General features: G+C 39.0%; 1 protein-coding gene across 1 annotated transcript in view; it reads left to right on the top strand.

The window, feature by feature from the left end:
- Positions 1-15220, top strand: part of LOC150076628 (uncharacterized) — a 1101557-nt gene that overhangs the window by 887928 nt on the left and 198409 nt on the right. The window contains exon 34 of the mRNA XM_090386980.1: positions 11943-12160. Coding sequence (XP_090243106.1) covers positions 11943-12160 — 218 coding nt within the window. The remainder of the gene's footprint in view (positions 1-11942; positions 12161-15220) is intronic.

Here is a 15220-nt window from a genome sequence, read left to right as displayed (position 1 = left end):
ATTTCCCAGATATTGACTGGAATTTGGGGGCTGGTCACTCACACAGTAGCAAGGCTTTTGTGGATTTATTGGATGATTGTTTTCTACATCAGCATGTTCGGGAGGCAACTAGAGGGAGTAATACTCTTGATTTGATTATCAGTAGTGATTCTTCATGCATTAAGAATCTGCAGATAAATGAACCACTTGGTGGCAGTGATCACAGTGTGCTGAAGTGGGAGTTACTCAAAGAGGTAACTACCATTAGGGGTAAAGGGAAGGGGTATTGCTTTCGTAAAGGCGACTACAATGGACTGAGACAGTATTTAAATTCTATACAGTGGGATCAACTGATGATATTGCCAACAGCAAATTCAAAATGGGAAGCATTCAAAGAACTTATCGTGGAAGCTACTAGGCTTTACATACCAACTAAGAAATATTGTTCAAGGTTTAGGCCTAAATGGTTGTCAGATGAACTAATGAGGCATATGGCAGAGAAGAAAAATGCATGGGATACATACAAATTAACACGTGACACGGACGCCTATGATAGATACAAGTTGATCTGTAACCAAGTTACAAAGGAGGTTAGGCAGGCGAAGGCAGATTACGAGAGATCCTTGGCAAGGGATGCGAAGAAAAACAGCAAAGAGTTCTTTACTTATGTAAACTCTAGAAGGAAGGGGATGAATCAGATTGGTCCACTTGAGATCGATGGGTCAACTGTTGATGACCCTGCTCGGGTAGCTAACAAACTAAATGAATATTTTGCATCGACATTCACACATGAGGAGTTATTCAGCGAGGGGAATGCCAGAGGTGTATTCAACTCTAGCAGTAAGCTAGAGAATCTTGTAATAACTGAGAGCAAAGTGGAGGAGAAATTGTTGAAGATAAACACAAGAAAGGCACCTGGGGTGGATGGGATCTATCCAGTTATATTAAAGGAGGCAGCAAAGGAGGTAAGCAAACCCTTAGCCATAATTATGAGAGCTTCCTTGGACTCAGGGGAGGTACCCATTGACTGGAGATGTGCAAATGTGACCCCAATTCACAAAGGGGGATCAACGGCTGACACAAGTAATTATAGACCTGTGAGTTTAACTTCTGTTCCCGGAAAATTAATGGAGGCACTGGTGAAAGAAGCACTGCAGGATCATCTAGACAAGACTTCAGTTATAGCTAGGACACAGCATGGTTTTGTTAAGGGGAAGTCTTGCCTGACCAATTTGATTGGATACTATGATGCAGTCACAAAAGAACTGGATGCAGGGAATAACTTTGATATTATATACTTGGATCTTAGAAAGGCTTTTGATACTGTTGCACATGGAAGACTGCTGCACAAATTGGAGCAGTGTGGCATTGGAGGCAAGTTGCTGCTATGGATAAAGGGGTGGTTGAGGGGGAGAAGACAGAGAGTGGTAATCAATGGACACTGCTCATCGTGGACTAATGTTATTAGTGGAGTCCCTCAGGGTTCAGTATTGGGGCCTTTATTGTTTTCTGTATTTATAAATGATATTGATGATGGTATATCAGGCTTAATGTCCAAGTTTGCAGATGATACGAAGGTTGGCAGGGTTGTCAAGGACACTACTGACACTATGCTGCTGCAACAGGATTTGGAAAGGTTGAGCAGATGGGCTTCGAGGTGGCAAATGAAGTTTAACATTGACAAATGTAAAGTACTACATATGGGAAACAGCAACCCCAGAGCAACGTATCAACTCTGTGGTACTACACTGACAGTGGTAGAGAATGAAAGGGACCTGGGGGTGGTGGTGCAGGCAGATATGAAGTTCTCTGAGCAGTGCAGACGAGCTGCAAGAGTAGCTCATGGTGTATTGTCAATGATATATAGGAATTTTTCTAGCAGGGATAAGGAGGTGATTATTCCCTTGTATAAGGCAATGGTCAGGCCACACCTAGAGTACTGTATACAGGCCTGGAGGCCTCATTTCAGGAAGGATGTAGAGCTGCTGGAACGAGTACAGAGAAGGGCAACTAGATTGGTGAATGGGACAAAGGGGTTCTCTTACGAAGAAAGGCTTAAGTTTTGCAAATTACAGTGTCTGGAAACTAGGCACCAGCGGGGTGATCTGATAGAGGTGTACAAAGCCTTGAATGGTTTGAGCATGCTCAATGCTGATGGGATTCTTCCTCTAGCTCAGAAAAATCACCTGAGAGGGCATAAATTCAAATTGAGGAAAGACAGATGTAGGATAGATGTGCGCAAATTTGCCTTTAGCCAGCGGGTGGTTGGTGGGTGGAACAGACTTCCATCCCTTGTCGTGGAAGTTGATAGCCTAAATAAGTTTAAGGCTCAGCTGGACAGGTATTTCGAACGAACAGAGGGGTGAAGTGGAAGTGGTTATTTTTATTCATTTATGTTACTTTTTTTTTTTTTTTTTTTTGGCTGATGCTGCATAAGCTTGCTTTCTTGCATCAAATGCCTCTACTAATGCTAATGCTAATGCTAATACTAAACAAACACTATTTGCATCTCTTATTGTAGACTTAATTTCACAACTGGGATATCAGCTGTTATACTATCAAGGTTGTAAGATGTTTTTTTTTTTTTTTTTAGGAGCATTAACAACTAAGACCATATTGCTCTGGGATATGTGGTGGTCATTTCCTGACCTTTCCGCATCCTCTGTATTTGGTGTTTACGGTTCTTGATTAGAACCCCGGTCTAATCAACAATTGTGTGCTATGCACTGCTGCTCCTTCCCACCTGGCTACAGAAGCACCTTGTAAGATGTAAATCTGACATAGGTATAAGTATATGTGCATAAAGAATACTACAGGGGGTGGAGTAATGATATATATATATATATATGGTAAGATTTTGATAGGTATAAATACAAATTTTTTAGAAGAGGCAGAAAAAATAGATATCTTACAGAGTAGTTTTATTAATGGAATGATGAGAATTAAGTCAACATATTAAAGTATTGATTGGAATGGAATCAGGAATTAAGACCATCCTTGGGAAAGAAAGAAAGAGTGACCCTATTGGTAGCAGGTTAGCGGGACGAGTTGATACAGGGGCAAATTCATCATTGAAAGAGGGAGAAAGAAAACAAGACGTCAAACTGCAGAGGGCTAGACAGCATACACGGAGAGAACGGTCACTGTTCTTCGGGGGGGGGGGGGGAATGATCTGAATGAAAGTGATACAGAAACAAAGTGTCCTGGGAGAATGGGACCATTACAGAATTTGATGTTAAGGAAGAAGCCAGGAATAGCATTTTAGAAGGAATAGAATAAAACTTGTTGTTTGTGTGCACCTGTATGAATTTCTTGGATGGCCAGTTCAATAGGCATGACTAAGGGAAGTAAGTGGAGAGGGATTTCTGGCAAGAATGTTCTGGAAACTTGGAAACATTATAACGTTCTCAGCTATGGACGTAGTACCATCCAACGTAATACCAATCAAATTAGAAGAAAGTTGCTGAGAAATGAGGGATGCAATTGGCCAGTGAATGAGGATGAGATGGAAAGGAAAAAGGGCACGAAAAAATAGAAAGTAAGGAAATTTTTGGTGGGAGAAGGTCTAGGTAGAGTGTGGAAGGGAAGTGCAGAGAGAGGAGAAATAAAGTTAGTAACGAATGGGCCTGGTGTACTGGGGTCTATGGTTGAGAGAAAAAATAGATACGTATAGTGATAACCCAGTTTAATGTAATAATAAAATATATAATAATAAGTAACAGGCAGTAGTTTTCAAGACTAACGAGTCTCTTTTTCAACTGAATTCAAATACAAATACAATGGATAAGTGTAATGAGCTGAGTGAGGCACTTTATTCATTTGCTATTGTTGTTGCACGGACGTGCGCTGTTTTACTACACTGATCATCTAGCATTAAAACGGTTGTCTCTAGGATGGGGTGTAGACGTATGCCTTTGTGTCGGTTTATTGCTTTTGGATTGTTTAATATGTTAAGTGACTCTAGCCATAGGTGGTGGCGAAAGTGTCTTAAGTGGTCTACTATTTCAAAGTCACGTTTGGGATCAGGATCGTGGTTGGTGGTCCAAAAATGTTCCAAGACTGCGGACTGGTCAGTTTCGGCAAGCCGGATTGCTCTGTCATGTTCCGTAAGGCAATCTTGGAGAAGTCTTGATGTTTCTCCTATGTAGCAGCTGTCACAGTCTCTACAGGTGATGCAATATACTACATGCTGCATAAGAGAGGTGTGACAGGAGTCTTCACACTGGAGACAAGTGAACATAGGTTCCTGCAGGGTAACTGCACGCATTCGATGTTGTAATTTCTAAGAATCTTCGAGATCCGTCCTGACATGCCTGGATAATAGGGAATGTAGGTGGACGGTATACCATCTTGGTTCGGTGGTCTTGGGTGGGGATGTGAGTTCTTCTGCCTGTAATAGGCACCTGCTTAACACATGGGATGGATAACCATATTTGATTAGGTCCGCCTTCACACGGGAGATCTCGTTATGCCTAATTGCATCAGGGCTGGAATGGCTCCAAGCCCTGGAGAATAGGGTACGGGCAGTGCTATTGAGATGACTTGGTGGGTGGCCAGATCTGTAATTAGTGAATTGTCCGCACCACATAGGTTTGCGGTATACCGAAGTCTCTAGATGTGGGCTACGTGATACACTAAGACATCCAGGAATGGGAGCACTTTGTTATTTGTTTGTTATTTGGTTTTTAGGAGCATTAGCAACTAAGGCCATATTGCTCCGGGATATGCGGTGGTCATTCCCTGACCTTTCCGCATCCTCCATATTTGATGGTGACGGGCTCGAACCCCAATCTAATCAAGAAGCGTGTGCTATGCACTGCTGCTCCTTCCCACCTGGCTACGGAGGCGCCTCAGCAAACGGGAGCGCATCGTTGACCTCTAACTCTATAGTAAACTGGATGAAATTAGATAGGGAATTGAGGTATTCCAGTAGTGCTGTTTCAGAGTCACATAGTATTACAGTAAAAATATCGGCAACATATCTGCACCATGTTGTAATAGGTGCAGGTGGGTTCAGGTGTATCTGCTCCTCCAGATCTTCCATGGCAATGTTGGCTACTACGGAACTAACAGGGGCACCCATAGCAGTGCCATGTATCTGCTGGTAGACTGAATCCTCAAAAGTGAAGATTTTGAGGATTCAGTCTACCAGCATCTTCACTTTTCAGGATTCAGTTTACTATAGAGTTAGAGGTCAACGACGCGCTCCCGTTTGCTGAGGCGCCTCAATTACAGATCCGGCCACGCACCAAGTCATCTCAATAGCACTGCCCGCACCCTATTCTCCAGGGCTTGGAGCCATTGCAGCACTGATGCAATTAGGCATAACAAGATCTCCCGTGTGAAGGCGAACCTAACCAAATGTGGTTATCCATACCATGTGCTAAGCAAGTGCCTATTACAGGCAGAAGAACTCACATCCCCACCCAAGACCACCGAACCAAGATGGTATACCGTCCGCCTACATTCCCTATTATCCAGGCGTGTCAGGACGGATCTCGAAGATTCTTAGAAATTTCAACATCAAATGCGTGCACGGACGGATGTCAGTCATCGTGAAACAGGTGGGTATATAGGATGTGTTAGAGTGGCTGGGAATAGGAATAGGTGCATGTATACTTGCATGTATACCAATGCTAGAAGTATAGTAAATAAATTTGATGAATTTGAAGTGTTGGTCAAGACATCAAAGGCGGATATTGTTGGGATATCAGAGACGTGGTGTCACCCAGATATAAGGAATGCCGAACTGGAATTTGGGGAGTACAATGTGTACAGAAAGGATAGACAGGATAGGAAGGGAGGAGGTGTTATGCTGTTAATAAAGAAAAATATAAAATCAAAAGAAGTGCATCCAGTTGATACAGATGAACAGTGCACTGTTGAGTCAGTTTGGTGTGACATAAGTACTGCGAAAGCAAAAATTAGAGTAGGAGTGTGTTATAGGCCTAATGACTCGAATGAGTACAATGAACAATTGTACAGAGAAATAGAGTGGGCTAGTAAATCACAATGTCTTATAATGGGGGATTTTAACTTCCCAGATATTGACTGGAACTTGTGAGTTGGGCACTCACACACTAGTCAGACTTTTGTGGATTTATTGGATGATTGTTTTCTACAGCAGCATGTTCGAGAGGCAACCAGAGAAAGTAATACTCTTGATCTGGTTATCAGCAGTGATCATTCATGTATTAGGAATTTGCAGATAAAAGAACCACTAGGTTGCAGTGATCACAGTGTACTGACGTGGGATTTACTTAAAGATTTAATTACCATCAGGGGTAAAGGAAAGGGTTTTTGCGTCCGTAAAGGCGAGTACAGTGGTCTCCGACAGTTTTTAAATTCTGTACAGTGGGATCAACTGACGATGTTACCAACAATAAATTCTAAGTGGGAAGCATTCAAGGAATTAATCGTGGAAGCTACTAAAAGTTTCATACCTATTAAGAAATATTGTTCAAGGTTTAGGCCTAAATGGTTGTCAGATGAACTAATGAGACTCGTAACAGAGAAGAAAAATGCATGGGATGCATATAAATTATCAAGCGACCCAGAAGCCTATGGCAGATATAAGTTAATCTGTAATCAGGTCACAAAGGAGGTTCGGCAGGCGAAGGCAGATTACGAGAAATCCTTGGCAAAAGATGCTAAGAAAAACAGCAAGGATTTCTTTACTTATATAAACTCTAAAAGGAAGGGGATGAATCTGATTGGTCCACTTGACATCGATGGTTCGACTGTTGATGATCCTGCTCAGATGGCAAACAAACTGAATTGAGTATTTTGCATCTACATTCACACGTGAGGAATTATTAAGGTTTGAAAATGGCAGAAGGTTATCAAATTGTAGCAGGGTGCTTAATGATCTTGTAATAACTGAGAGCAAAGTGGAAGAGAAATTGTTGAAGTTAAACGTAAGAAAAGCACCTGGGGTGGATGGGATCTATCCAGTTATATTAAAGGAGGCGGCAAGGCAACTTACCATAATTATTAGCCATAATTATGAGGGCATCCTTGGACTCAGGGGAGGTTCCCACGGACTGAAGATGTGCAAATGTATCCCCAATTCACAAAGGGGGATCGAAGGGTGACACGAGTAATTACAGACCAGTTAGTTTAACTTCTGTTCCGGGTAAAATAATGGAGTCGCTGGTTAAAGATGCATTGCAGGATCATCTAGACAAGACTGCAGCAATAATTCAGACAGACACAGCATGGGTTTGTTAAGGGAAAGTCTTGTCTGACAAATTTGATAGGATATTATGATGTGGTTACAAAGGAACTGGATGCAAAAAACAATTTTGATATCATATATTTGGATTTCAGGAAAGCTTTTGACACTGTTGCGCATGGAAGACTATTGTACAAATTGGAGCAGAATGGTATTAAGGGTAAGTTGCTACAATGGATAAAAGGATGGTTAAGTGCGAGAAGACAGAAGGTGGTAATCAATGGGTGCTGCTCTTCTTGGACTAATGTTATTAGTGGAGTCCCACAGGGTTCAGTGTTAGGTCCACTGTTGTTTTGTATATTTATCAATGATATTGATGAAGGTATATCAGGCTTAATGTCGAAGTTTACAGATGATACAAAGGTTGGCAGGGTTGTTAATGACAGTAATGGCAGTCTGCTACTGCAACAGGATCTAGATAATTTGGGCAGATGGGCTAAGAAGTGGCAACTGAAGTTTAACCTTGAAAAATGCAAAGTACTGCATATGGGTAGAAATAACCCCAGAGAAACGTACCAACTGTGTGGTACTACACTTAAGGTGGTAGAAAATGAAAAAGACCTGGGAGTAATTGTGCAGTCAGATATGAAGTTCTCTGAACAATGCAGACAGGCTGCCAGGGCAGGTCATGGGGTTTTGTCAATGATATATAGGAATTTTGCTAGCAGGGAAAAGGAGGTGATTATCCCTCTGTATAAGTCAATGGTCAGGCCACGCCTTGAGTACTGCGTACAGGTGTGGAGACCTCATTTTAGGAAGGATGTAGATTTACTTGAGCGGGTAGAGAGAAGGGCAACAAGATTGGTGAGGGGAATGAAGGGATCCTCTTACCAAGAGAGGCTTAAGTTCTGCAAATTGCAGTGGCTGGAGACTAGGCACCTGCGCGGTGATCTGATTGAGGTATATAAGGCCTTGAATGGATTGAGCACGCTGAATTCTGATGTGATCCTTCCACTTGTTCAGATTACGAACCTAAGGGGGCATAAATTCAAATTAAGAAAAGACAGATGTAGAATAGATATGCGGAAATTTGCCTTTAGCCAGCGGGTGGTTAATTGCTGGAACAAACTTCCATCTGTCGTTGTGGAAGTTGATAGCTTGAATAAATTTAAGGAGGAACTGGACAGGCATTTGGAGGGAATGGTGTGATTTTTTTTTTTTTTTTGGCTGATGCTGCATAAGCTCATACATTTGCTTTCTTGCATCACATGCCACTACTACTACTACCCTGCAGGAACCTATGTTCACTTGTCTCCAGTGTGAAGACTCCTGTCACACCTCTCTTACGCATTAATGTAGTATATTGCATCACCTGTAGAGACTGTGACAGCTGCTACATAGGAGAAACATCAAGACGTCTCCAAGATCACCTTACAGAACATGACAGAGCAATCCCGCTTGCCAAAACTGACCAGTCCGCAGTCGCCGAACATTTTTGGGCCACCAACCACGATCCTGATCCCAAACGTGACTTTGAAATAGTAGACCACTCAAGACACTTTCGCCACCACCTATGGCTAGAGTCACTGAACATATTAAACAATCCAAAGGCAATAAACCAACACAAAGGCATATGTCTACACCCCATCCTAGAGACAACCGTTTTAATGCTAGATGATCAGTGTAGTAAAACAGCGCACATCCGTGCAACAGCAATAGCAAATGAATAGCATGCCTCACTCAGCTCATTGCACTTATCCGTTGTATTTGTATTTGAATTCAGTTGAAAAAGAGACTCGTTAGTCTTGAAAGCTACTGCCTGTTACTTATTATTATATATTTTATTATTACATTAAACTGGGTTATCATTATACGTATCTATTTTTTCTCTCAGAAATAAAGTTACGAAAAGTGTGGGAAAAAGGGAACATAGAAGGGCGAAATATAGTAGTGGGAAACTGAAGGAAAGAAAACAAAATAGAGGTAAAGTGAGACAGCTAGGAGTTTAAGCGATCCTTCACATGCATGGAAAAATATTAAAGAAGGATGGAACCCAACCAGTAACCCTGCAGGAACCATAAGGAGGACACCTAGGCTTAGGAATCTTGGAGAAGAGGAATATATCGAGGCAGTGGGAGGAAGTAAAGACAGGGAAAGTAAGTCCCTATTGTATTTATTGCTAGGAATTGGGATAGTAGAAAGACTGCTGGACTAGTCCACATTTGGAATTTGCATTGGATTAAGTAACATGTTTGAAACATTTAATAGTACTAAAGGCAGTATGACCTTGTTAACTAATATTGCCAGAGAATGTGTTAGCCCACTATGAATTAACGGCATTGATAAAAGAAAGTGTTGCTATTCTGTATCACAAGAAGAGAATCTTAGAAATCAAGAGTATGTTCATGTTACAACTAGTATTGAAGTGTTTTAAGATAAATATATATATAAGTATTTTAAGAATCATTTATATGTGTTAAAGAATTAAAAAGGTATTTGTCACTATGACCATAACTGGTAGGTTCATGTCACTACTAGTATTGAAGTGTTTTTTCAAGTTGGATATATGTATAGATATTTTAAGAACAATTATGTGTGGTTCAGAATTAAAAAGGCTGTAACTAGAGCTATAACCATATATTGTAAGGCAACCAAGGTTTATATATATATATATATGGGTATGCATCTTAAATATCACTTATGGGTGTTGAGAATCTGAATAAGTAATTGTTACCAGAGCTATGATCCTCTATTAGGACTATCAACAGAAAAAAAATTTGTTGGAAGTGTAAAAAGAGTTGTAAATAGGTGTATATAATTTTCATTTTAGAGTTATAATGCTATGTATAAAACTAAGAAAATTTAGATGTGAAAATTAAATCTCTATATTTGATTACTATATCTAAAGAGTCTCATTATTCAAGAGAAACATCCACAGTATGGGGAATTATTATACTGTTTCTGTCTTAGCTGGAAAAATGAAAGAAACCTCAGAAACTGGGACCTTCTAGAATAAATGAGCAATCAATACATGTAGCTTTTGGAGGGATGAGGTCCAGTTGGCTTTGCAAAGATCAAATCAACTACCAATAAGGTTCCAAAGCAAAACTGGGTAATATAAAGAGACACAAACTCAGTCCCAAGGCACTGAGAGGCATAAGTAAAATGAATGAGAATGAAATTTTCATGGTTATAAATGATTCTAGAAATAGGTGCCATAAATTCGAATTATGGGGAGAGATATTTAGACTGGATTGCAGAAAGTTTTATTTTAGCCAGCGAGTGGTTGAGGCTGACAGTTTGGGGAAATTTAAAGGTTAGCTGGATAGTTACCTACAGGAGGGGGGAAATGCATAGGTTGTCTATTTCCTTTTCTTTTATTATTATTATTATTTTAATCTTTCTTTGTTTTTTGGCTGGTGTAGCATAAGCTTAGGCTTCCTTGCACCATATGGCCATTACTAAAACTAATACTAACTTATATCTCTGTAAATTTCCTGCTGTCTGAGGCTTTTGCCTTGAATTTTTATTAAGTATTAAACTTCTATACAAACACTATTTGCATCTCTCGTATTGTGCACTTAATTTCACAACTGGGATATCAGCTGTTATACTTTCAGGGTACTTACCCACCCATATGAAGGGCCAAATAACCCTGAAATGGCCATCTGGGTGGTGGTATCCACCACAAATAAATAACAATAGTCTTCTCTAATGAAGTAGTTTACTTATTTGGAGTATACTCGAATGGAAACTCGTTGTGAAAGCACATTCACAATATGAGATGAAATGAAATAATGCCATTATAATGATGTTGATTAATTTACTGCATATAGAATGATCATTTGCACTAATTTAGAAGCCTCCATTAAGAAAAATTCTAGGCAATTTTGTTTCACTTTTGCTATGATGAGAGGCAGGAAATCACAAATCAATCCTCTTACTTCAGAATCTGACCACAGAAGATTATTTCAATACATTTGTGCTGCAATCATAATCTTTATTCAGAACCTGAATTGAAGCTTTGGCAAAATGTTATTCCAGTAGTACCAGACATGAATTTTTTTGGGCTCATATTTGATAAAAATGTGACTTTTCTTTAACAAGTCTATTAGCTACATACAAAGTGTGTGATAGGTTTGAGCATCCTTCATGCTCTCGCTCTCCCCCAAACTTCTTGGGGGTTGTTGGCAAATGTACCTTACTATGCATCCATGCATTCATGCAGCCTTCACTAGTACATATTACTACTGGGAGAAAATTGAACATCTGTCCCAAGCCTATTTGTACCCAGGGTATCTTTCCCACCCACTCATGAGGCGCCAATAAGCTCCAAAACAATGCCATATGGGTGATGGTATTCGCTGAGAAAAAGTAACAATAGTCTTCTCCTATGGTTTGTTTGTTTGTTGTTTGGTTTTTAGGAGCATTAGCAACTAAGGCTATATTGCTCCGGGAATATGCAGTGGTCATTCCCTGACCTTTCCACATCCTCCGTATTTGGTGGTGACGGGCTCGAACCCCGGTCTAATCAAGAAGCGTGCGCTACGCACTGTTGCTCCTTCCCACCTGGCTACGGAGGTGCCTCTTCTCCTATGGTGAAGCGTTGCTTATTTGAGGTAGTGCAATATCATGGCAATTCATTGTGAAGATATTCACAATATGAGATATACTTAATGACCAATTTATAACTACTTAAGTAGTTGGCTACGGACAGAAATGATGCAATTGTACTAACTTGTGCATTAGTTAAATTTAAATAATAAAAATTTTACTTTATTATATATAGACCCAACTGAAAGATGTCCAGAAGGAATCAGAACAGAAGCACACAGTTCATGAGGGATTAGTTGTCCAGACAAAAGACACAGAAAAGAAATTAAAAACCATGGAAGAGGAAGTTGTCCGGGTTCAGGAACAATTAGAGAGTTCTGAAAAAACCTGCCGTACTTTAGAAAAGCAAAAAGAAGATTTGATAGATGAGGTCAATACTCTTTCTTCTAAGAGGTAATATATCTTTTGTATAATTTTGTATAATAGTTCAAATTAAAGAATATTAAATCTTATTTAAAATTTTTAATGTATTAAAATTTGAAAACTCCTGATTACAGTAATTACAACAGTGCTTCTTTATTCAACTGAAATATCCCCAGCAGTTTACTAATGGAATAATTGAAAGAATGAGTGATGAGGAAGTTGTAATTTTCCAGTCTAAACGTAAACTATATATATATATATATATATATATATATATATATGCAAGTTGGAATAAGTAGGTCTGATAAACGTGTGATGATGGATGCGTAATTTGCACAGAATGCCAAACATTAATAGGAAAAGTATATCAGAAATAGGGACTATTGTAGGTGTAAAAAAGAAAGAAAGAATGTGAAAACCTTGTTCATATTTTGTGAGTTGTACTGCTTTATCCCATTTACTTTTATTCTTAAATTTGCATCTCTTCCACAGGTATGGACAAGTATAGAAATACAGTCCTTGGTACATGATCAGGTGTAGTCCCCTGATGATATACCTGATAATGAATCAAAATTGCTCTTCCCCTTTTTTTTGACTTTAGCCCAAACTGCCCACCCATATCTGATGCTATGACTTTTATTAGTTTAATCATTTTTATTTTACAGTTCCCTCCTCTCTAATTGGCTTTTCAGTTCAGCCTATAATCTTCTTAATTTTATAACTTACCGGATTTTCACATTCTTTAATATTACCTAAAATATTTCCTATTTCTGCTGTCCTTTTCCTATTAGTGTTTGGCATTCTGTGTAAATTATGCATCCATCTTCACACTTTTATCAGACCTATTTATTTCAACTTGCATATATAAACTTTTGCATCCTTTGCTGCTGCTTTGCACACTCAGGTGCATTTGTCATATCATGTTTATTCTTATATTTATCTCCCCATTGCCACTTCACGTTTTAACCTATTGTATTATATATATATATATATATATATATATAGACTGGTAGATAAATTTTAAGTCATAAAATTAGAATTTAGACAGGAAAAAATAAGTCTGTTCATTATCAGTTTAAAGTAATAGAAATTTCTACAGATATTAACTTAATTTGAGAGTACTGGTCACAACACTGTCTGTATTTCATGACATAAGACATGAAATACAGATATTGTTGGGATTTTAGAGATGTGGTGTCATATATAAGGAATGCAGAATTTGAATATGGGGAGTACAATATTTATAGAAAGGCCAGACAAGAGAGGAGGGAGGGGGGGGGGGTATGCTCTTATTTAAGAATCACATAAAATCTAAGGCAGTGCATCCAGTTCAGTTGATATGGGTGAAATGTTGAATCAGTCAGGTGTGACGTAAGCCCCTGAAAAGCAAAATTGAGTGTAGGAGTGTATTATAGGTGTAATGACTCTGATGAATTAAATGAACTGCATAACAGAGATACAGACTGGGCAAGTAAATCAGAATGTCCTATAAGGGGGATTTTAACTTTCCAGATATTCACTGGAACTTGTGGGTTGGTCAGCCTAGCAAGACTTTTTTTGGATTAATTGGACACAGTTTTCTACACCAGCATGTTAGAGAGCAAACAAGATGGAGTACTACTCTTGTTCTGATTATCAGCAGTGATTATTCGTGCATTAAGAAAACTGCAGATTAAACAATGACCAGGTGGCAGTGATCACAGTGTATTGATTTGGAATCAACTAAAAAAGGAAAAGGGAGGGGTTTTTGCTTTCCTAAAGGTGGCTATGGTGGTCTCAGATAGTTTTTAAATACTCCTCAGTGGGACCAACTGATGATGTTACCATTAAAAAATTCTAAATGGGAAGAGTTCAAGGAATTAATCATAGAATTAATTACTAAGCTTTTCATACAAACTAAGAAATACTCTTAAAACTATAGGCCAAAATGGATATCAGATGAACTGATAAAACTCATGGCAGTAAAGAAAAGTACATGGGATGCATATAAATTATCGGGAAATACAGAATCCTATGGTGGATATAAACTAGTCTGTAATCAAGTCACAAGGAAGGTTGGACAAGTGAAGGCAGTTTACAAGAAATCTTTGGCAAAGGATGCAACTACTTTTTTTTTCTTATGTGAATACTAGAAGGAAAGGGATGAATCAAATTGGCCACTCTATATCGATGGTTTGACTGTTGATGATCCTGCTCACATTGCTGACAAACTGAATGAGTATTTTGCATTTACATTCACACGAGGTATTCTTTTTTGCCCCAAATTAATCAAACTCTAACAGGGAGCTAAATGATTTTGTAATAACTGAGATGAAAGTGGAAGAGAAATTGTTGAAGTTAAACATTAGAAAGACACTTATGGTGGATGCAGTCTATCCAGTTATATTAAGGGAGGCACAAAAGGAAGTAAGCAAACCCTTAACCATAATTATGAAAGAATCCTTGGATTCAAAACAGATTCCTATGTACTGGATATGTGTGAATGTATCCCCAATTCATAAAAAAATGTTCAAAAAGGCAATATGAGTAATTATAGACCTGGTAGTTTAATGTCTGTTCCCAGGAAAAATAATGGAATCACTGGTTAAAGAAGTAATGCAGGGCCATCTGGACAGGCATGCAATATACTGCAATCACAGAATGGATTGATTAAGCGGCAGTCTTGAATCGGATAGGATACTATGATGCAATGACCAAGGAACTGGATGCAAAAAATAATTTTGAAATCATATACTTGGGTTTCAGCAAAGCTTCCAATACTGTTGCACATAAAAGACTGCTGTACAGATTGCAACAGTGTGGCATTAAGGGCAATTTGCTGCAATAGATAAAGGGATTGTTGAGTGGACTAATGTTATTAGTGGAGTGCTCCAGGGTTCAGTGTTGGGCCCATTGTAGTTTTCTATATTTATCAATAATACTGATGAAGGCATATCAGGCTTAATGTCCAAACTTTGCAGTTGATACAAAGGTTGGCAGGGTGGTTAATGACAGTGTGATACTGCAACAAGATCTAGAAAAATTAGGCAGATGGGATGAGAAATGGCATTTGAAGTTTAACAGTGATAAATACAAAATATTGCCTAAGGG

This window comes from Mastigoproctus giganteus, chromosome 12 (genome assembly GCF_048544385.1).
Source record: "Mastigoproctus giganteus isolate SK-2022 chromosome 12, ASM4854438v1, whole genome shotgun sequence".
In the NCBI taxonomy this organism is placed as follows: Eukaryota; Metazoa; Arthropoda; class Arachnida; order Uropygi; family Thelyphonidae; genus Mastigoproctus; species Mastigoproctus giganteus.
Note: the sequence above shows the minus strand (reverse complement) of the source record. Positions and strands in the feature narration are given on the sequence as shown.